Below are 22,696 nucleotides of genomic sequence, written 5' to 3'. Positions count from 1 at the left end.
GTGTCCATGAAGTCACCAAGAGTTGAGCTCAACCTGAAGACTTTCACTTACTTTTTTCATGTAACATCTCCCACTGTGCTATGGTCTCTCCCCAAACCCTTATCTAACCCAACTTCCTCATTGTCCTCTACAGTTCCGTCTTGGAAGACTGACTGCCCTTTGGGCTGAGAGCTATAACCACTGGTGATTTGGGCTGTGCTGCATTTTGTGTATTTGCTATGACTTCTGAAGCTCCTAGTGATGGAATTTCTCATGGCCTTTGGGATTCCTAAGAAGCTACAAAATATTCAGATGGAATCTAAGACTGGAGGCTTACTAGTCAAAACAAATAAATCTGTCAGCAGGCACACAAAAAAGAACATTCTAAGGCAATATATAGAATGTCAAAAGGGAGAAAAGGAGATTTGTTTGACATTCCTGTTTATATCACAGATGCTTCAATTATATCATCATTTTCTGTAAGATGCTAGGAGGACAGAAAGGCATGTTATATTACATATAAAGTTTGGCCTTAAATATGTAATTGGTGATTTATAAGTAGGGTAGCAACCAACTTTTGAATATATTTAAGTGGAAATAGGTTCCATTGCCCAAAACGGGAAGTAGAATGAAACCAGTTAAGAATGATATGAATTACACACTTGCCACTTGTGTGACTGCTTTAAAAATTAAACTATAGGCAGGTGATCTCTAATCTGAAGCAGGGCTCTAATGGGACAAGTAGGAAGGCTTTAATACCTTGCCCCTGATGTGGTCCTGATTGTGCATCTTGGTCCATATGGGCTCCTTCAAAGTTAAACCTCAGGCAGAAGTGTCTCCTTGTCAGGGACATCTGCAAGAAGAATAAAAAAAGTCAAGATGTGACTGCATGATCTAAGCCATTGATCACAGCTTCAATTTCCCAATTGCAGCCACCAGCTTGACTTTTTTGACTCTTCCTGTGGATGCCTCTGCTATTGACTGACTGACTGACTGGGCTTCTATGATTACTAATCAATAATTGGGCCCAATTTCTGAGCAAAACAGAATGTATTAGGAAGATGATCCAACTGGTGAAGTAAGGATGAGACATTTAAATCACATCCCAGGCAGATAGAAGAAGGATCTGAATCCTTCCCTCATCTAATTGTTTTTCCTGAAATTGCATCCTTGTCAGGGGAAAAAAGGAAGAACACGGGCAAGACTAGATTTTAGCTTTAATTGCCCACTTTTCAGAACAGCTCAGTTCTAGCTTTACAGAAATGAGATATGACCCAGGTTTGACACAAATTTGTTCCTTTTACAACTGAGATAGCCCTGTTATATTTGGGAGGTGCAAATACATTGCTACATTGCTAGTTAGAAATGTAGGAATGTATTTGCACTGAAGCCTTGGTGATTTCAAAGGGTCCAATCTGTGTGCAATTGCTTTGCCCAGGAATACTTTCAGTAACAGTGGCTACCAGCTCTGAAAAAAAAAATAGCACTACGGTTAAACTCAAAAGCACTCCATCCTATGAAAAGGGAGGCAAAATTCAGGGTAAAAGTAATAGCAGCATGGTGGCCAGGATGATGTTCTCACCCTTTGGTTACATTCAGCCTGACCTGACTAGGCCACTGCCCCTAACGCAGACACATACGCACACTTCCAGATTTGGGGTGAAGATAAGTAACTTGAAGGGCAGATCACGTACTGGGGAAAGCCTTGTTTTCAAACGCAACACCTCTGTTTCCAAATCCCGAAGAATCGTGGTAAAAGCAGAGGGCAGGCTGCAGATATGGAGACTGGCAATGCCTTCATAGTCATGCGTCTTCCTGTCCAAACTGTCTTCGTAATGCAGGAGAAGATTTCGGAGTTCCTTGAACACATCTTCATGGACCTGTACCAACTTTTTCAGATGTTCAACCTGGCAATTGGATTCTTTCAGCATTTCCTCCTGAAGTAGGCTGGCTGTCTGCAGTTCATCAACCGTACCCCTCAGCCTGCTACTGAGATCTTCTTGCGTTTGAGATTCCTTTCGTCTGTTTATCAGGAAAGGAAGTATCCAATACAAGTTCAAGAGCTACAAGCAATTCCACCATTTACTTGTGATCCCAAATTAGGGCCGTTTTATTTTTATTTTTATGCTAGCCATGCACTTCCTACCAGTTAAAGAGCCAGCACACAGGGGGGAAATTACTATATATTAGCTCACCTAGCGGCCCTATAATGATTCTCAGGCCCTTCCAAAAGTTGCCACCAAACTGTAATTTTTAATGTGGCAGAAGGCAAAAAAAAAAAAATTGGATGGGTACCAATACAAAAAATAATAATAATAATAATTGGATGGGTACCAATAAATTATTTGTATTTAATCAGTTTGATTTACATTGAGCTAAACTTGAATCAGTTTCATTTTTGTTTTGGATCCACCCACTTTGTGGTGGCTCCATCTATTTTTTGAGAATAAAAGTGACACATCCCTGAGCTAGACAATATAATTACAAACATTGTGATGGCCACACTTCAGAATAAAACAATTGGGTTCATTTTGCAGTTTCCCGAAACACCTGGAAACAACCTTCGAAGCACGCCTTCCTAGGCAGGGAGGGTCAAGTGTCTGTGCGTCATTACAGAGCAGGTTTGCTTTTCCATCACCTTCATAATAGCATCCTGAGCAGAAGGAATGGTCAGAATCTCTGTTAGATTAGCAATAATGTTACCTACACCGAGCATTAAGACCCCGAAATTTACTCCAGAGACAATTAGGACAGATAAATGATTTTAAGGAGAAGGATTAATACTGGGAGTAGAGAAGAAGCCTGATTATGAAATGCCATTACTGCTACCACCATCATGGCTATCACGTTGGGTTAACTGGATCAACCCTTCCTCCCTTGCTGCCCTCATTTAACTAATGGTCAAAAGGCTTTCAATGGTTTTTGATCGCTGGGAAATGCTATATGCTACCCATACGCCATCTACAGAATGGAGGTTGGGAAAAAACTGCACGCCAGTCAGAACAAAGGTGGAAAAACAGACAGATGCTGGTAAAAGAGTGAGAGGTTTGTCATGGAGTGGAGAGGCCTCCAAGAGATCACCATCTGGTCTGGGATCAACTAATACCATTTGGTTTGCGGTCAACGAATACCAGATGCAAGAAGGCAACCCCATGGACAAATAAGGACGATTTGTCCACATGGTTTCTTTCTTGCATTTGCTTAACTTGTACATAGAAAGAGATTATCCATACAATGTTTCTGGCACACCCTTCTCACAAGGAACCTGACCCAGTAGCAACTGCCTTTGGGACATTCAAGGAAATGGAGGAGCCACACCATAGTATCTTTCCCTGTCTGAGAAGGTGAGCTAGAAAGAGATACCCAACTGGCTTCAAAATAGTTTCTCAACTCCCACTTAAATCATTCTGGAGCCAGGCCAGAAAGAGTGATCAAAAGAAAGGTTTACAAGGGAATGGTGACTCTCTTGGGTTCGTGCTGTGAGAGTGTGAGAGGGCTCACCTTAGTTCATTAATGGAGTCTTTCTCTCTCATCACATCCTGAAGACTTGCCTGCAGCTCAATAATTGATTGCCTTAATGTGAATTTCTGTTTCTCATTTTGTTCTGTACTCTACAGGAGATAAAAGAAGATAATTAAATAATGCTGGAAGAATGGGGCAAAAGAAACCATGGAGACATTTGTATGGGAGAGATTTTCTGGAACACAGCAATTGAAAGAAGTAATTCCTTATGAAACTAATTCACTTCTAGCTTTCCAGTTAGATGAATATGTGCAAAAGGGTAACCTTGGCAGATAACGGAAGACAAGCCAAGGAAAGGCGCTTTTCCCTGCCTCTGTCTTTCAGCAGGACTCACCCACGCTCAGCAGGAAGCAGAAAGCAAACCTCGTCTGACCTCCAAAGCTAAGCAGGGTCAGAGCTGTTGATAAGAGAAAGTAAAAAGACACCCAGGAGGAAGACAATGGCCAACCATTTTCATGCGGTCACTAGGAGGAAGTTAAGCTTGATTCAAGGGCATTTTTACTGCTATGTATTTCACAAACACACAAATATTCACATGCAGATAAAATGAATGATGATGATGATGATGATGAACTATAGAGAGATTTCTTTTTCTTTACATAAAGTTTAAATTTGATGTCAGTGTTCTTTTGTTCTCTCCCATTTCTATAATCTCTACAGAATTACTATGGGACATTCAAGAGTCAGGAATCTAGAGAAACAGACTGGAGCCAGGTCCTGAAAACTTCAGACAGATGTTGTTCTCAGCTATGGGTTGTCTTCTGCTTCAGATGTCTGTGCTGAAGCCCTTTATTTAAGAACCGTGGTCTTAAGTTGTTCTTCTGTTATTCTGTGTGATGCTTTGTCACCTGGCATAGATGTTGTTCCTATGCCCTTGGGAGTCAAGAACACGGATGGCTTTATAACCCCCTATTGCAGATTTTTCTCCTGAAAATCCCTTAAAGCTTCTAGCTCTGGTTCAGACAGGCAGTAAAGACTTAACAAAAGAGATGATGGATCTCACTTGGACATGCAGATGCTGGAGTAACAGTAATCTGAGATCTAGAAGGCAGTTCAATTGAAAAACACACTGGTATCACCAGATCCTGTAGGGAATTAAGTGAGAATACATACTGCTGTTCTTGTTTCCATGTGAACAATAGGAAATTGTTATTGGTAGTATTTATGATTTTATCGAATTTTAAATTGTTTTTATTGTGAACCGCCCAGGGTCCCCCATGTGGGGGAGATGGGAGGTGATAAAAATTTGATGAATAAATAAATAAAATAAATAAACAATAGGAAATGGCTATCAGCCCAGGTGTTATAAGCTACTAATACAAATCCCTGGAGTTTAGGTTAATGACAATATAAAGCTTTTACACCTGTGAAGGTGCTGACATTTTCTGCCTTTTGTAAATTTCAAGATCATTTTTTGGAAATCTATAGAACTGTCACGACAAGAGACTCAGGAGGAGACCTGTGTTTCCTGAACTTGCAGAATTCCTGATTGACTCTCAAGGTCAGAAAGGTTAGAAATAAATTAAAGATAGAAGCACAGGGGATTAGATTACTTTGTATCCTTCCTGGTTTGAGTTTTATTACAAATTATGCTTAGAATTGTTCAGTAATGCAGCATACAGTACGTGCTGAATTCAAGTCCGATCTCAGGAAACTGGATCCAAGATTTGAACCTTAAAACAGAAGCATTATACAGTACCACATTGGTTCTATGCTAAGTGACTACATGATGCTAACAAAATTTAAATATTAATTGTATATCAAGGATGACAAGAGCATTGATGCTTTGAAGAACTTGGGAAACTCAAAATAGAGAAAGGAGTGCTATGAAAAATAGTTCTACAGGACTTACTGAATAAGAAAAGTTTGCTGCAAACAAGGAACACATAAGATTCTCTCTGTGCACTGTAGAATAATACAAAATTTAGTACTGGGCCCAGAATCAGTATCCTCAGAATCTTACCATATTTCAACAAAAGTAACTTTCTAGCATCTACAGTTGAACAAGAAACATGAACATTTGTGGCACTTTTATAGAAAAAGCAGTGAGGTCAAAAGAATTGAATAAAATAATTAAAGTAAAGTCAGTATAAATTCTCAGGAAGTTTCTAATGAAAAAACCAGGCAACCCCCTCTACCTCAAATACAGAATTCGATAGAGATTAGTTGTTGCTTTTAAGTTTTCTTGGGTTTCTGGCATTATTATTATTATTATTTGCTAATCACAAAAAAATCTATTAAGAAGGGAAGACACTTTTTGTTTTAATTGGCAGATCTCAAAGCCATCCATCTTTGAGCCACAGTCTGTCTCCATAATAGCAGAAGGAAAACAAAGAAGGTAGGTTAAACATATGTATGGCCTAATCTATCTGTTGCAGAATTCAGCTTTTCTTAGCACAGAATGTTAAGCTGCAAACAGTTTCTTTCCTTTTTTTGTTTTCTTCCTTTTTATAACATACAAAACTCCCAGTCCTGACAGTAATATCTGTTCTCTCCAGTGACCTGACAATATACAGGTAATTGGGGCAAATGTCATCGGACAAATCTGACACTTACTTCACTTAGCTTCTTCTGCAGGTCTCTGACTTGCTGTGCATATTCTTCCAAGATGTTTTCAATCTGATCTTTTCCTGAAAAAGTACCCGGTTTTCTGGTGGTCTCAATCTCCAGTTCATATTTTGAAGACAGGATCTTGGAAGGACTACTGTGTGAACTAGGGGTAACGTACGAGGTGTTGTCTGGGACAATACTGAGCTTCTTAGGACTTGGTGAATTTTGGCTGGTCGTTAAAGGAATCCCTAAAACACACATATGGACCAGAATTTGACAGTAACTGAAGGAAAAACAGAGTAATGTAACTGTGGGGAACACTAATTGATTACTTACTTCTGTAATCTGCACTCACAAGCATGGTACCTGAGAAGATAGGGGATAACTGCTCATAACAGCCTCCCTACATACACACACACACACACACACACACACAAACTCATGATTTTTTCCTTTCTGCCATGATGAGGAATTACCATTTCTCAACTGGTGTGGCTCTCAGAACCATAACCCATAGCAACGAATAAAATGGAGCAACAGAAAAATGCGTTGTTTGGCAACATCATTCCATTAAAGTAACTACAGATAGTCCTCGTTTAGCAACCACAATTGGGACTGGCAGCTGTGTCTTAAGTGAAGCGGTTGCTAAGTGGGAAATTATGTGACTGCAACTGTGTTTTCCTTTTCTCCACTCCCCCACCCTTTAGAATGCTCACCCGGCACTGGGGCAACTAGCAAGAAAGGAATTAATGTTTGTATTTACATTCAGAGGAAGGGATTACACAAGAGTAAGCAGGCACACAATGGGGAATATGTAAGGTTGTTTGCATAGTGTGTTCATGGTTCCCAGCCCCGAGCAACCTCGGGACCGCAACATCGCTTTTGATGTGTATTCCCCATTGTGCGCCTGCTTATTCTCTTGTAATCCCTTCCTCCCCAGTCTCTCCACTCTGCAAGGATGTAAAAAAAGAAGAGCAACAGGTCAGGCACAGGACAACATGTACTGACTGTAGTGGCGACCACGTGACCACGGGATGTTGCAACACTCGTAAATGCGGGCATTGGTCATGAAGTTATTTTTCAGCACTGTCATAACTTCAAACAGTTGCTGAACAAGGCGAGGACTACCTGTATTTGTACTGCCAAATAAGCAAGGCATTATGCATAGAAGTCAACTTCTCAAAAAGATACTGTGATCAAGTTATTCTAGGGGGTCTCTTTACAAAAGGTTTCACCACTTCTACTGTAAGATATGGACCATTCTTTACCATCTTTTTTTTTATTGATAAAAGTGATCCTGCAGTACGTCAATGTTAACTTTTTTTTATAGGTTGAAATTGGCATGGAAGGCAGAGATTTGATATTGTGGAACACAAAGAGATTGCTTGGATTTTATCAGTATTTCTTGGGTAATATTATCTTGTGGTGGTAAAAGCTTTACCGCCCCCCCCCGCCATATACCTGTAAGTGGCATTCACTACCAAACCTATGAGATACCATACAAATGAACTGCTGAAAGTGCCCTTGTAAGAAAAGATTTACAGCAAGCTGAAATGACCCTGACTGGCAACAGGGAGAAGAATCAATCAGGAACCTGTGGCCCAGCAAACCAGATTGTTTCTATTCACTGGCCATATCTCTGAGATAGTATAGCTGACATGCTGACCTATTAGGAAGGGATAAATAATAAGAAGGTCACATGGATGGGTTTATTGAAAACAGTCCAACATCATGCTGTGATTTCCACTGTGTCTGCCTTTTACCTTTGTTCTGTCTTTGCAATGTAGTAGGCCAAAGGTATATATTGTAAGCCCTGGTTCTGCTTTTGCTCAGGGCTTCTTAGCAAAGTGCCAAAACTTTGCTGGGAGCCCAGTATATACTGTACGCATGCAAATAAAATTATGCTGTGTCTTCAAAGTGATTTGGTTGCTTCAGGTGAGCCAGGTTTTGGCCACAGCAATCTCAAAATATTTTGTGTCCATCTGCAGAAAAAAGGGCCAAGTGTAATCTGCTTATGTGCAGATTAAACATACCTGTGATACTGCCAGGAGAGGACCTTCCTTCTCGACGTCCAGTGCATTCTGAAGACAACTTGCTTGCTTCTTCCTGGAGTTTCAAGGTTTCCTGTGTCTGCTTTTGCAATGCTTCCCTGTACAATTAAGTGGGAGATCATAAATGAAATCTGTACTAGATTCTAGCACTGTGCACACTTCAGAATTGATTTAGAGGAACCACTTCAGACTCATGTGGGCACAGCACCTCTTTGCTACTTATTAAAGCAAATGTGTCTTTTTTTCCAGGCTTCTGCATAAGGCTGGGGAAAAAAGTTGTGTCCGTTTTGCTTTAACAACACAGCCGCTTTAATGATTAGACCAATTGTTAAAGCAACTGCATCTTTTTTCAAACACATGGAAGTCTAAGAATCAATGCAGCTGCTTTAATGAGCAGCAGAGAGGTGCTATGTTCATGTAAATTCCAAAGTATCTGTTCTGAATAATTTTCAAAGTGTGCACAGCCCCACTATGTTGTCAACACATTTCCTGACATGTAGAGTGAAAGTGAAAAGCATCAATACATTTCATATTTAAAAGACATCCAGAGATTTCTTATTGTTAAGAGAAATGCTAACTCTTATTCTGAGAAAATATTTTATTATTATATTGTACAATAAATATACCACTTATCATGGTAAAGATGTTGAGCAAAATATTAACTGCAGGTTATTATTGAAATGTCTATAATAGCATAAAAGCAGGTACTACCTTAGCTCTTGAATGTTCTTACTCATTTTTGCAAAACCTGCAAAAAAATAACAATTATTTTATTGGTACATAATAAAACAAGTTCATAAAGTTTCTGACAAACCAACAGTAGGACATTACAACAGTTGTGGTTTATATTTCATGACAGAATTCATACTTATTAATAAATAACTAACAGTTGACGACGTTTATGTGGCTGTACAACTCAAAGAAAGGGACTTTGGGCAATGTACAAGAAAAAGATCCACAAGAAATACAACGTAAGGAAAACAACGCAAGGTATTAAAACCAACTAAAATGGGTAAAATGGCAACCAGGCTAAAATACACTGCAGCTAATCCAATTAGAACTCTGCTCATCCTAATCCAAAGGCCTGGGGAAACTACATTTCTTAACTACATTCCTAAAGGTCTACAGGGTGGGGCCAACCGTATACTGTATTGTGGGGAAATTGTTCCAAAAAACAGGAACCACCACTAAGAAAGCATGCCTCCAAGGTCCCATAAGGTGACCGTGAGGGGACCTGGAGTATGCCCTCCCTGTTAGACATGTGGGATAGGCAGTCCTGCAAATTGACCACTCCTATGCCATGTTGGGCTTCACAGGTGATTATTAGCCTTGAATTGCTGCCAGAAGCCTAATGGGAGCCTGTGCAGCTTGTGGAGTAGAGGTGTCACACTGGAGGAGTGCCCATAACTACCTCCCCTGCTACATTCTGGACCAGCTAAAGGTTCTGGATGGCCTTCAAGGGCAGCGCATTGCAATAACCCAACTGGGAGGTGACTAAGGCATGAGTGACCATGAGCAGGGCCTCCTGGTCCAGGAACAGGAACAACTGGTGCGCAAGACAGAGTTTGGCAAAGGTTCATTGTGATTCTCGTTTTAAAAACCCATAAGCTTATTTTTTTTTAAAGAAAGGTATTAAAACCAACAAATAGCAAATAAAAGGGCTAGGAAGTGTGAGACGCAAGTATGCGACGGCAGCATTTGTGTGATGATGCCGTCATCCAGACGTCAGTTGGGTGTCATCCCCGTTTGCCACGGATTCCACTGGCAAGCCAGGTGGCATACGTAGGTCTATCCTCTAATATAAGGAAATAGCCAAGGGCTTCCCAGACCTATCCCCAAGGATCTGAGACCTGACACAGAAACCTCGCTCTAATTAATTGTAAATTGGTTTTGTCCGTGCTTGGGCACAAACGGAAGAATACACAGACTAAAAAAGAGGCGTGTTGAAGAAAAGCAAGGCTAGAGGCTAGAGAACGTCTTTCTTCAGGGAAGTTTTTTTTTTTTAAGATATGGGGAGACGTTCAGTCATGCGAGCCCCACTATAATTTGAAACACTACATCGCAAACACAGACACCAAGGCTTCGTGGGCGCTAGAAGTGAACACAGGTCCCCGTATTTCTGTGGATGATTTGCACAGTTCCAAATGGCCACAGGGCTTGTATCTTTCCATATATTTGACTAATACAGGATGTATAGGGTTTGGGTTTCAAAGATTGTTCGCCCATCTTTTCCAAAGTATAGTATACAATACAGATAAACACACACACACACACACAGCAAATTGCACATATTCAAAGCACTGCAACCATATCATAGTTCAGAAGAGCTATGACTAACCAATGAAGAAGATGCAAATGACTGAAGAGGAATGGATCACCACGGGCCACCTAATCAGCTCTTGACTGAAGGAAGAGCAGAATTAAACTTCCTGTCAGGATGGAGGCCGAGACCGAGGCGGAGGAGGGTGAGCCGTGGACGGAAAAGGCGGGAAAAGCTGTGGAGGCCGAGACCGAGGCGGAGGAGGGTGAGCCGTGGACGGAAAAGGCGGGAAAAGCTGTGGAGGCCGAGACCGAGGCGGAGGAGGGTGAGCCGTGGACGGAAAAGGCGGGAAAAGCTGTGGAGGCCGAGACCGAGGCGGAGGAGGGTGAGCCGTGGACGGAAAAGGCGGGAAAAGCTGTGGAGGCCGAGACCGAGGCGGAGGAGGGTGAGCCGTGGACGGAAAAGGCGGGAAAAGCTGTGGAGGCCGAGACCGAGGCGGAGGAGGGTGAGCCGTGGACGGAAAAGGCGGGAAAAGCTGTGGAGGCCGAGACCGAGGCGGAGGAGGGTGAGCCGTGGACGGAAAAGGCGGGAAAAGCTGTGGAGGCCGAGACCGAGGCGGAGGAGGGTGAGCCGTGGACGGAAAAGGCGGGAAAAGCTGTGGAGGCCGAGACCGAGGCGGAGGAGGGTGAGCCGTGGACGGAAAAGGCGGGAAAAGCTGTGGAGGCCGAGACCGAGGCGGAGGAGGGTGAGCCGTGGACGGAAAAGGCGGGAAAAGCTGTGGAGGGGGTGAAATTCAAATCCGCTTTCCTCTTTCCTTCCTTTCCTTTTACTCTTTATCAATTTGTGTTAGAACTAACACAAATGTTCTTTGTAAAACTTTTAATAAAACTTATTTGAAAGAATAAAATAAATATTTGGATCTGCTGTTTGTAGGTCCATGGTGCTGCAGATTGAGGGTAGCCTAGGAGGAAGCCATCAAATCATTTCCTAATTTTCGGTAAGATTTTCATGTGCTGCTTCCTTAGTGCCCTTCATTTGAGAGAGAAGCACACACAGAGACACGGAGAAGCCTGAGAAAGAAATCAAATTCCTATGACCGATGTTCATTGAAAGAAATAGTTCACATATTGAGATTAACCTTCCCGAAGGCAGTGAACGGTCAGTACATCCCTATTAGAAAAGAAAAGAAAACGAATTCCATTGAACGGCTCCTCGTGCTTGGAAGGTTCCCCCTAACGGTCAGCCGGAATCGGCTTCCCTCTAATTCTGGAGGTTCTTCCTTGCCCTGCGTTCTGGGATGACAGGAAATCAGTCCTGATCTTCGCAGAACCCTTCCGGTACTCGAAGAGTGCCATCTTACTCCCCCTCCATCGTCTTCTCAAGACTAAACACATCCAGCAGCTCCCAATTTCTCCTCACAAGCCTTATTTTACAGTTCCCTGATCAATCTCACTACCCTTTTTTGTGTCCAATACAGTTTCTCTGGGTTTTCCTTAGATTTGGGCGGCCCGATCTAGATTTCTTATATTTGGGTTGTGATCAGCTACAATTCCAAGACACTTTTCAAATGTGCTATTACCAAACCAGGCTCCACTTATCCTGTAATTATGCACTAGGCCTCTTTTTCGCTTGTGAAGAACCTTAACTTGTTTTCCTTAAATCTCATTTTGTTATTTTCTGCAAGCTGTGACACTGATGTTGAATTTTGTTCCTCTCTATTGTACTGTTATTTTTTTACCCCACGGAAAGGCAATTCTGATCTTGATCAAAGGTTATCTCTTAAATATAAGGCCATGTAGTTCACCCTTGTGCTTATAAGATGGATGTGAATCTTCCAAGTGCATAAATACACAATATAGTGCTGAAATGGACATCAAGCCTTATTAGAGGCAGCCTAGAAGATCTTATCTCTGAGATGAATCCCAGGGACTACTCCAAAAAATCCACTGGAACTTTATAAGAGTCCCTTATACTTTTAGGCATCTCTCTATCACAGTAAAGCAACCATTAACCGTTAAACTCTCAAGCAATCTTTTAATCATTAATAGAGTAGTGTGAAATACTGGAAGATGCTGTGTTGGCATTCTTTTCTCTCTCTCTCTCTCTCTCACACACACACACACACAAACACACACACATATATATATGAATATTCACATGCTGTATTCACATTGCTGCCTAGAGTTACTTCAGTGATTGAGGTGTGATATGTTGATAAATAAATACATATCCTCCATATAAAGCCAGAGGCTAAGAAATGAGAAAGTGACAGAAACTGCCTAGTTTTTTGTATGTGTAGGCTGCCTATGGGAGTGGAGGCTGTAATAAATTTAAATAAATAAATCAATAATGAAATAATAATAATAATAATAATAATAATAATAAGAGTTGAAAACGGTAATTGGAAAATAGGAGGAGAATGCTTGAAAGAGAGCTGTGATTGGTTAGGAAGTAGAAAGGGGATCACAGGAGTTGATATCTAAGGGAGATAGCAGAAATGGCTGAGTTTGTGACAAATTGATTAGCTGCTACCCAGATACCTGAGTGCCTTTATGAACAGATTAGTCTATCCCCATGTTTCTCAACCTTGGCAACTTTAAGATGTGTTGACTTCAACTCCCAGAATTCCCTAGCCAGCATGCATGGACTTCTTGCTGGCTGAGGAATTCTGGGAGTTGAAGTCCACACACCTTAAAGATGCCAAGGTTGGGAAATACTGGTCTATCCGTTTGAAGGCAATTTCTAATTTCAGAAAGTCAATTATCAAGTCATCACCTATTAACAATGAATTAAACCCATTCTCAGGCACCTGGTAGATCACTATCGCCTTTGCGTTGGGTCCTGGAGGGAAGGCCTGAGCTTGGCAATGATTCCAGTCTCCCCTTTCGATCTCTCAGTTTTAATCTCATGGTACACTTACCTCTGGTTTACTCAATTTTCTGGCTTCACACAACACACTGAATCATAAGCTAACCGCACAAGCTGGGCTCCAAACTGGGCTACACCAAAATGACGCTGGCTTGTTTGTGACACAAAGTGTTACACAATACCAGCCTGCAAGACACTTGGTTATTCACAATAGGAGCCGCGGCTCAGCAAAGGGAACCGAGAGGGAAAGAAAATTATTCTGATGTTAAGCAATGGAGTTAAGATCATGTGTTTTTCATCAATGTTTAGGTCTTGGTCTCCTAAAAACAAGAAGATGGAGCAATATGGTTTAGTTTCAGGGATCAACTGAGGATTGAATTAAATCTTATTTTTTCTTTTTTCCTTAGACTTTTTTTTTCTACTTTATGTTCCCTTTGTATTAATCATTGTAATGAATGTCAATTTTTTTTTAACTGTACTGTCGCTGATATATTAATTTTGCTTGGCTTGTTACACTTCACTAATTAAAATGTATTTGTTTATTGATTGAAAAATAGGGACCTAATACAAAATCCCAACTTATGGAAGGTGATTCATCAGGATCCCTGGTCTCCCCCATTCAAACCCCACTTAGGAGCCCTTTGGAGCTTCTCCTGCTGAGATGGTTGGGCACCCAGAAAGCCTCACCTATCTGCTGGAGCAGTTGGCCAGGCCTGGATGGCACTGTCAGGTCCAGCCCCTTTACAGGGATCAACGTGGCTCTGATCCTGGGGGGGGCGGGCGGGATTGTCTATCCATGAGGTCCAGGTTGGGCTGGGTTGCCCCACCTTGAAAGCATCTCCCTTTAACACAGACAGAGGTTTGGCAGCCTCGAAAGCACAAGGTTAGTGGGGACGCTCGGGAGGTGGGAGAGCCTGCTCCCCAAGGCCCAAGTGTGTCCCTTGGCAACTCACCTGCAACTCACACTGCAAGGTGTGTCCCGGCAACTCACCTGCGAAGCACCAGTGGGGAAAGAAACAGACGGGACAGCCCACCGTGGCCTGTGGAACCACAGTGGCCTCTGCCTCATGCTTTGTGCCCAGGAAACAAGGAAAGGCTTAATAAAAGACTTTCCTCCCTGATTTTCTGGGGAAGAAGTGGGAGAGAAAGGAAAGCACAATCAGGGTTGCAAGATGCTGTTATTTGAGCCTAGCTCAATATAGCTAGTCTTCATGTGGTGTCTGTTTCCCCATCTGGTCAGCCTTGAAGGGTGGACAAGGGGCCACTGCTCCAAGCCAGCCTTCCCTGACCTGGTGCCTTCTGGCTGTGTTGGGGTAACCACTCCCATCATCCCCTCATGGAAGGCATCAGGTGGGAAAAGAAACTGCTTTGCAGCCTTCTCCAGCTCAGGTTTGGGACTGCAACTCACAGGATAGGTTCCTACATGATGTTAGCCCCTGTTGTCCTTGCCTGAAGTTGGCTTAGCTGATTGAGAAGAATTGTGGCTTATTCAACAAAGCCAGTTGGTCTAGTGGTTAAGGCTCCAGGCTAGAAACCAGGAGACGGTGAGTTCTAGTCCTGCCTTAGGCATGAAAGCCAGTTGGGCCAGTCCCTCTCTCTCAGCCCAACTCACCTCACAGGGTTGTTGTTGTGGGGAAAAGAGGAGGAAGAAGGAATATTAGGTATATTCACCACCTTGAGTTATTTATAAAAATAATAAAAGCAGGATAAAAAAAATCTTTAAAAAAACTGGTGAAGCAAACTGTGATTGGTGAGCTCAGGCAAATGGTCTTGTTTTTGTGATGATGCTGGTTGAAGGAGTCAGAGTCCAATCTGTCTGGCCATTACAAAATTGGCAAAGACTGTTCTTGTATACTCTGTTGCTACACTGAGTGAGATGGGCAGTGACCAAATCTGAAGTATAAATAAATAAATAACATTTACATATTAACATGCACAAGTATGTTTTTTCTTCTGGGCCAAGGCCATTTCTTCTGGTATGTGAGAATTTGCCTTTTCAGCAACTAAACAATAGGGAGCATATTCTCAAAGTCCTTGGATACATTTGCAAGTTTTAAAAGATACAAACCCCACTGGGAAAGGGACTGATGTAACTCATAAATTTGCCATTTGTGGAATGTTATCTAGAATCCATGTTTTCTATTGTTCAATTCTCACATGTAGTCAATGTCTTTTATTGTTGGATTACTTGCATTATGACGTATCACATATACTGAATGTATGTATCATTTGTTTCTGCACCCTATAAAAGGTTTTGACCCCCCTTAAATAAAGGCTTTTTTCTTTTGCCTGAAATACATTTGTGATTCCTGTTTTCGGGTAGGCAGAAGGCCACCTTTGCAAAGGTTAAGTTGTTTCTCTCCCAAATTCAGGGAATGGGTCTTCAGCTCCACACCAAACTCGGGGTGCCTGAGTTTACAGGGAACAGTACTAGCCTATCTAGACATGGCTAACAGAATGACTTAGTAAATTGATCTTAAAAAAAATTTAAGATGGTGGAATAACTTCATATATAATTCTGTATTCTCAAAATAGAGCTGGTAGGACATTTTGTAGAATAGGCAAGTAGCCAATCCTGGGCATTTCTCATGCTTAAATCTCATTTCTGGCATAAATGTTAAGGCGACAATAGACAAGCCATGCAGTCCTGCCTCCATGCTAAGGCCTAACTATCAGGATTGTTGTAAGGATTATCAGGTGATACTTTTGGTAATGCAATCATTTTCAGAGATCCTCCTCAGTTTTGATGCTCTACCTATGCAACCAGGGGTGTCTGCAGGATGTGGTCAAAAAAGTCAAGAAGGCGGATCGAAGCTCCACCCAATTTTTATGTGCATTGTGGCCGCCATCTTGACTTTTTTGACTACACTCTGCAGACACCTCTGTAATGCAATTCTCTCATGAGAGAGTTTCATTAAAAGGTGGCCTCACAACATGTGAAGATTTTTTTAAAATCCAGTTTTATAATGTTGTCTAATTATTGTTCAGCTTGTAATGTCTTTATGGTATCATGTAGTGTTTTTAAAGAAAACTGAAAGTTGGAACAGATTTTTTTTAAAAAATAAATTATATTATGTTAATTTTAATGTATTTTTACTCTATGTTTTATATTTTGTATGTTTTAGTTGTTGTAAACCACTTTGTTTCTACAAACAGAAGGTCAGGGTGTAATTTTAATAAAAATACATTAACTACATACATTCATACCTACTAAAAGGTCTTTTTTAATGAAAACAAACAAACAAACAAATAAATAATACAATAATCAGAGTATCTAGTAGTACATAATTATGATCTTAAGTATTCCACAGTATTTTCCTCTGCCAACAGACGAGTGTGAGAGACAGGAAAAAGACAAGTGAAGCAACACACTAACAATTTATACTGTATTTAGACCAGGTTTGAGCTTTATCGCCAGGCATCTAAATTCTATATCCCCCCTTTTCCCCCTAGAAATAGCAAATCAAAGCTAAGTTGCAAAAATTGTATTTTGGGGAAGAGTATGAGCTAATTTACAACCCCAGCAAAGAAGCCAGCAAGAGAGAGATTGTCTCCATAGACAAGCAAGAAATTAAATCTGAGTTAGTTAAGATAAGGAATCATAACGAATTCATTTTAAAATCCCATGGGGAGAATCTTTAGTTCTTTTTGTTAAACTACTAAGAGTCAAAAACTGTTCAGTGGGGATAGCCACATGATTTTAAAATAGAAGAGTTTCTATTAAGAGAAATAAAATATATTCAGCAATATTATCTGGCCAAGGATGAACCCGTTGATGGAAAGTTTATTATCCTAAGGCTGTTTGGTTCTGAAATTTTACTTCAGAGTTTTGCTGGATTTTTCCTTCTTGCCATTATCAGCATCCTGGCTTAAACTGTACTGTTATCAAATCCATCACCTCTTGTATATTAATACCCAACCTATTCCATCTTCAGGTAAGAAAAAGGATATGCAGTCCAGGTGGTGCATGCAATAGATTGGGTATTAATATACAAGAGGTGATGGATTCAATAACAGTTTGCTTGATGGTGGCAGGTAAGCCTTTAGTGTTCAGAAGCCTTTAAAGGAATCTGAAAATAGTATGGTAATTTTGCACTAATTCTTGTTTCACTTTATTGCATGGCATGTACAGCCTCCATTTGATTTACATCATACCTTCCTATGTTGATTCTATCCACGTGCACTTGGGTACCAGCTTGCAAAGCAGCTGCTTATAGGTTGTGCAAGTGTCCAGCACATCCTAACCCAGTGTTTCTCAACCGTGGCCACTTGAAGATGTGTGGACTTCAACTCCCAGAATTCCCCAGCCAGCATGCTGGCTGGGGAATTCTGGAAGTTGAAGTCCACACATCTTCAAGTGGCCACGTTGAGAAACGCTGTCCTAACCCCCACATGCTTATTTGCTCAATATTACAACTGTTTTCATCCCTTCCCCCAGATATCTCTGTCTACAGGTAAACACTGAACCCAAACTTTAAATCTTAGCATGGCATTCTCTGCTGTAAAATTGTGAGATGCAACAGCCCTGTTTCTGCCTAATTGGCCAAAGAAGAAAAAAGATTTCCACAATAAAATAATTGGGTGAGAGAAAGCACAGGGAGAGGTCCTTCTGAATTTGAATCTGCGGGTTCCCCGAAGTTTGGGCAAAGCAAGACGTGGCAAAATGAAAACGCAGAGCCCCTCCTGAGCAATGATGCACCTACCTCTGACGCACCTCTGACGAACTTCTGCTTTGTTGTATTTTGCGAATATAAGCGTTTCTTATGCCAGTGCTCAGGCAGTGACCTTGCTGTGCACACCCAAGGGGAGAAGGGAACTCTGATGGGCACCCTGTAGTTCATGCTTCACTCTTCTCTTTGTACGCGGCACATCGGGAAACACTGAACGCCAAAGAGCGCTGCCGAGGTGCAAAACCAAACCGTTGAGATCAGCAGCAGCCGGTGTCCTCCCTGTGGCTGGTGGGATCACCTAGGCAACAGACTCCACCTCTGGTAAGAGCTGTGTGCTTGTCTGGGAACGACAATCGGCAACCTCTGGTGTCCGGTTTCTCTAGCAAAGTGGGTCTGTTCGACTGCTGTAGAAAGAGAGCCTGTGATTGCTCCTTTCCACGCTCGTCACGTCATGCCACAAAACTTGTAGATGGTCTTCTTCTGTACTAGTGACTAGATCCATGAAACGACTGAACGAATAAACAACAAACTGGTGACCCGAGCTTGGAAATTCATGGGACAAAGGAAAGCAAGTATCACCTGCACAGAACGATTGCCTGTGGGATCTCAGATCAAAATAATGCAGATCTGCAGAAGCAGAACATTTTATAGAGCATTTCTTTTAGTTTTTTGTGTGTTTGTTAAAATTAGCCAAAAAAAAAAAATCTTGGAGGAACCCAAGGCAGCGTAGGCAGAGATGTCCTTTCATTTTATTCCTGCAACACCAATTCTGCAAGATCGGTTAGGCCAGGGTTTTTCAACAAGGGTTCGGCAAGAGGTCACCAGGGGTTCCCTGGGAGATAACGATTTATTTAAAAAATTATTTCACATTCGGGCAACTTCACATTCAAGAGGTGAGTGTCATTCTTAATTTTCAGTTTAAGAACACTGTCAATCCATCTATACAGGCCTACCCATGAAAGGAATACAATTCCGGGCTTCTTCGCCCCTTCCCCGCCCGCTGGAGAGTCCCTAGAGCAGCCCTTCCCTTCCTGCCGCCACCGCGCTCTGGGGTCAGCGCCCCAAGTAGCGCAGCCCCGCCGGGCGAAGGGTCCTCCGCCTGCGTCGCTTGCTGCCTTTTTCCTGCCGCCGCCTCGCTCCGCACAGTCGTGGACCACAATTTGATCCCCCCCCCGCGAAAATCTCGTGCGGGTTTCGGGTGGTGCGGTCGCCCTCCCTTTTGCTTTGGACAAGCGGCTCCGCACGCAGCCCGCTCAGCCGGGAGCCTGCTAGAAATATTCGCGCTAAGCTTGGGAAGGGGACACGGTGGGGGTTAGCGTGTGATGCAGACTCAGCCTGTTTAGTCGGAGGTGCAAAATATGATTAAGGTCGGGAAAAATGGAAGTGGTTAATTCGGGCCTCAGGGCGTTGTGAGAACAAAACACGGAACATTTTAAACATCAGTATTTCTGGGGCAGGATGGAGCCCAGGGTCGGTGCTGCCGACATCTCCGTTGGTAATAAAATCGATGCAGCTTCTATAGCAGTGTTTTTTCAACCTTGGCCACTGTGCGTTTGTCTAGTGTTCATCTTACGATCGGTCAGACCTGGGAAATAGCTGTGAAGTTGATGTTGCTTGCTCACCAATGTGCAGTCAAGAGACATTTCACCTGGAAACAGTTCCCAAGCACTTTCATTCAGGCTTATAATTCAAGCTTTTTTATTATTTACACTTGCACTTACACTGCATTCTACAGATACAAATAAACTTGCATGAGCAGCCCTTTAGTCAAAAGGTGCTAAATGTAGGGTAGGGGAACTTGGTGAGGATTTTGCTGATAGACATGGAATTCTCGTGGATACCAGTTGCCACTGAGCACAAACATCACATTTGTATTGAAGAGTTACCTTTCGGGAGAAAAAGTACTGTTTGTGTGGGATTAAATCTTCAGAACATTTTCCTTGCTTTAAAGTTTGTGGTGTGGTGCACAAATTACAACACGGACAAGGAACTTGGAACTGAGTTCTTCATGGCTAACGGAATATCCTTTCTGTTTAGAACCATTTCAGAGAACCAGTGAATGCATCCTTTCGGAAACAAAACCAAGGGATGTGTCCAGCCCCCAGGAGCCAACAGAGAACCAGTTAACGCCCCCAGGAGAACACCATACCCCTGATGTTCTCATAGAGCCTCCTGAAATAGAACCAGTGGTCCAAGAGCCTGTAATCCCATTAATGAACTATTCAGGATATCTAAGGAGCGAAGCATCCGGTCACCCGAACACAGCCTCTGAACCATCCCAAAGGCATGAAATTGAAGTGCATGGTGGGAGGACTTCAGCCGAAGCAGACAACTCTGGTGACAAGCCTGAGGAGAAACTCAAGGAAGACCTGTGTCCAGACACTGTGGATCACCAGGATCCTGAGGCCACCAGGAACACTAGTGCAGGTGACATTGGCAACAAGGACTTGGAGCAAGTTAAGAGAATTGTGGCAGTGCCTCCCATGCCTCAGACTGTCCATGTGGTCTTCCGCGTCCACTACATTACTCATTTGGAAGCCCAGCTGATCGCCATCACTGGTGACCATGAGTGTCTAGGCCAGTGGCACCATTATGTATCCCTCAGGTGTGACAAAGATGGCTTCTGGTCAGACTCTGTGGTCCTACCGTTTGATACCAGAGTTGAGTGGAAGTTCATATTAGTGGAGAATGGCAAGGTGGTGCGATGGGAAGAGTGCGCCAACCGGTCGCTAATAACTGAACATGAAGATCAGGTGGCTCATAAGTGGTGGGGGTATCATTGAACAGGGTCTCCAGTTTTATTCCATTCATTCACAGGAGTTTACTGCTCTGTCTCTATCTACCTATCTTAGTGCACCTCTTCGCTGCATGGTTTGCTAGAACAGCCTCATAGTCTGTCTTCTGCTAGCCTAGGCTTTAAGATAGGGAAAACGCTCCTCAAATGAAATCAGACCAAAATCTCCCTAACAGCAGGCAAGTTAGGCTCTCTAGTGGGCAGTGTTTCAAAATAAAAAAAATTCAATTCTCAGTTTGACTTTGTATTACGTGAAGAGACAGATGTATGAATCATGGATGCTGGACTCAGCAAAGAGGTAGTTCAACTACTCTGTAACTGTATTAAAACATCCTTAGTTTATTATGACTGCATCAGAAAGCAATAAAGATGGACTTTTACAATGGCTGGCCTTTATATTTTGAGTCCTAAAAAAGAGGCATTCTTGATTTTGCTGCATTTAATCTGGAAGCCCCTCCCTTTGGGCACTGCTGGACGGCACAAATACCTGCAACTCACTTGTGCTTGGAAAGCTGGTCTTTGCCAGTTCTGTCCTGTGCACAGCACAGTCTTAGGCATGGTACTAACTCATTAAAATGGAGCATGTATGAAAAAGGCAGGAGATTAAGCTCCCACTCTCAAAATGGCACTATTATCCCTGGGTTCAAACAGGGAGCCTCATGCTGGCTCCTTGTATGATTTAAATCCCAACACTGTTAGGGAACTAAATTTCAGAGGCAAGTTGAGTCTAAATGCACAGTACTATTTAACTAATTCATGTGAGGAATGTGCTTAAGACACGAGTTAATTAACGACAGTTATATGCAAATTCTCCACTGAAATTCACAAGAAGCTTACATTATTGCCTTGCTTGGGAGAAAACAATTTTCACTTGGTATCTGCTATATGTGCTGAAAAGTTGTGTTAGAAGGAGAACCTAGTGGCTTCTTTTCGATCAAGGGTGGTTGTCGGGTAGTTAAGACATGATGGAGCTGCCATATGCCTCTTTAAGAAGGAAGAAAAACATTTTAAATTTGAAGCTTTTTGAATGAAAATTGCACGGTTCAAGCTCGAAACGGGTGCTCTGGCCATACCAAAAGTGTTTGAAGTGAAAGATCGCCCTGTTTCAAGTTTGGAAACCTATAATAGCACAGAACTGAAACATTTGAAATAAGGTTGGAACACTCTGTTGCAAGCGAAATATTTGAAATTTGTTGCACAGCCATTAAACAAGAAAGTCTGAAGAGCGCTTGAATTATTAGGGGCTACAGGAATTTGTATGCACACTGAAAAGTGGCTCTTTTGAAAAATGAGTACAGGCTATGTTATCTTTTCAACATTTATATAGATATGTCAGCTGATACTTGTTTTTATTTTGAACAGACTTTTTCCCCCCTAAAATTTCAGATTTCTGTGTTAGATTTCAAAATCTCTGCTCCCTTTCTTTAGCTCTAAGTTATTCAACAATTCTAAAGGGCACTTCCTACACTTGTTTCCAATATGAGGGAACAGCACTGCAGCCTGCAACGTAGGCTAAGCTGGACTTTTTCAAGAGCAGATTACTTGTATGTTCTAAAACAAAGTCATTTTCACAGAGTATTTTCTTGTAAAGCTGTTGTGAAGTGAGAAGGAACGACAAAAACACAGATTTTAAAATTAAATCAACGTATTAATATTACCTTTCATGATTAGGTTGTGAGTTCCTGGTTTCCGTACTGAAAAGATTAGAATGACAATTAGGCTAAATAAACTTCAAACAAAGTTAAACTCTGTATGTTTAAATATAAATACTAAGTTTACTAAAAATAACTTGGTTAATGAAATTATCTGTGTAAGTATGTTACCTTACAGTTAATAATTATAATGAATCAGTGTCCTCTCCCAGATACACTGAATTGAAGGAAGCTTTTTTCCTTTGTAAGTAAAAAAGCTAAATTGGTCCTGAATATATTGACTTGCACTTTGGAAGGAAACCAAGATGCTATTCATGTGCTTAGTAGTTGTGCGATCTTCATACTTGTTA

At 41.9% G+C, this 22,696-nt stretch overlaps 2 protein-coding genes across 2 annotated transcripts in view; one reads left to right on the top strand and one right to left on the bottom strand.

The window, feature by feature from the left end:
- Positions 1–6,345, bottom strand: part of LOC134502435 (coiled-coil domain-containing protein 158-like) — a 36,548-nt gene extending 30,203 nt beyond the window's left edge. The window contains exons 1-3 of the mRNA XM_063310778.1: positions 6,058–6,345; positions 3,481–3,590; positions 1,674–2,001 (exon numbers count right to left, since the gene is read on the bottom strand). Coding sequence (XP_063166848.1) covers positions 1,674–2,001; positions 3,481–3,590; positions 6,058–6,312 — 693 coding nt within the window. The 5' untranslated portion in view covers positions 6,313–6,345. The remainder of the gene's footprint in view (positions 1–1,673; positions 2,002–3,480; positions 3,591–6,057) is intronic.
- Positions 6,346–10,539: 4,194 nt separating this feature from the next.
- LOC134502403 (starch-binding domain-containing protein 1-like) lies at positions 10,540–21,079 on the top strand. Its single transcript, XM_063310741.1, has 3 exons — positions 10,540–11,107; positions 17,669–17,684; positions 19,852–21,079. The coding sequence occupies exons 1-3, from the start codon at positions 10,540–10,542 to the stop codon at positions 20,681–20,683; spliced, it is 1,416 nt and encodes a 471-aa protein (XP_063166811.1). The 3' UTR covers positions 20,684–21,079.
- The last annotated feature ends 1,617 nt before the right edge of the window (positions 21,080–22,696 follow it).

The sequence above is a fragment of the Candoia aspera genome, chromosome 8 (assembly GCF_035149785.1).
Source record: "Candoia aspera isolate rCanAsp1 chromosome 8, rCanAsp1.hap2, whole genome shotgun sequence".
Taxonomy (NCBI): domain Eukaryota; kingdom Metazoa; phylum Chordata; class Lepidosauria; order Squamata; family Boidae; genus Candoia; species Candoia aspera.
This window is presented reverse-complemented; position numbering and strand designations above follow the sequence as displayed.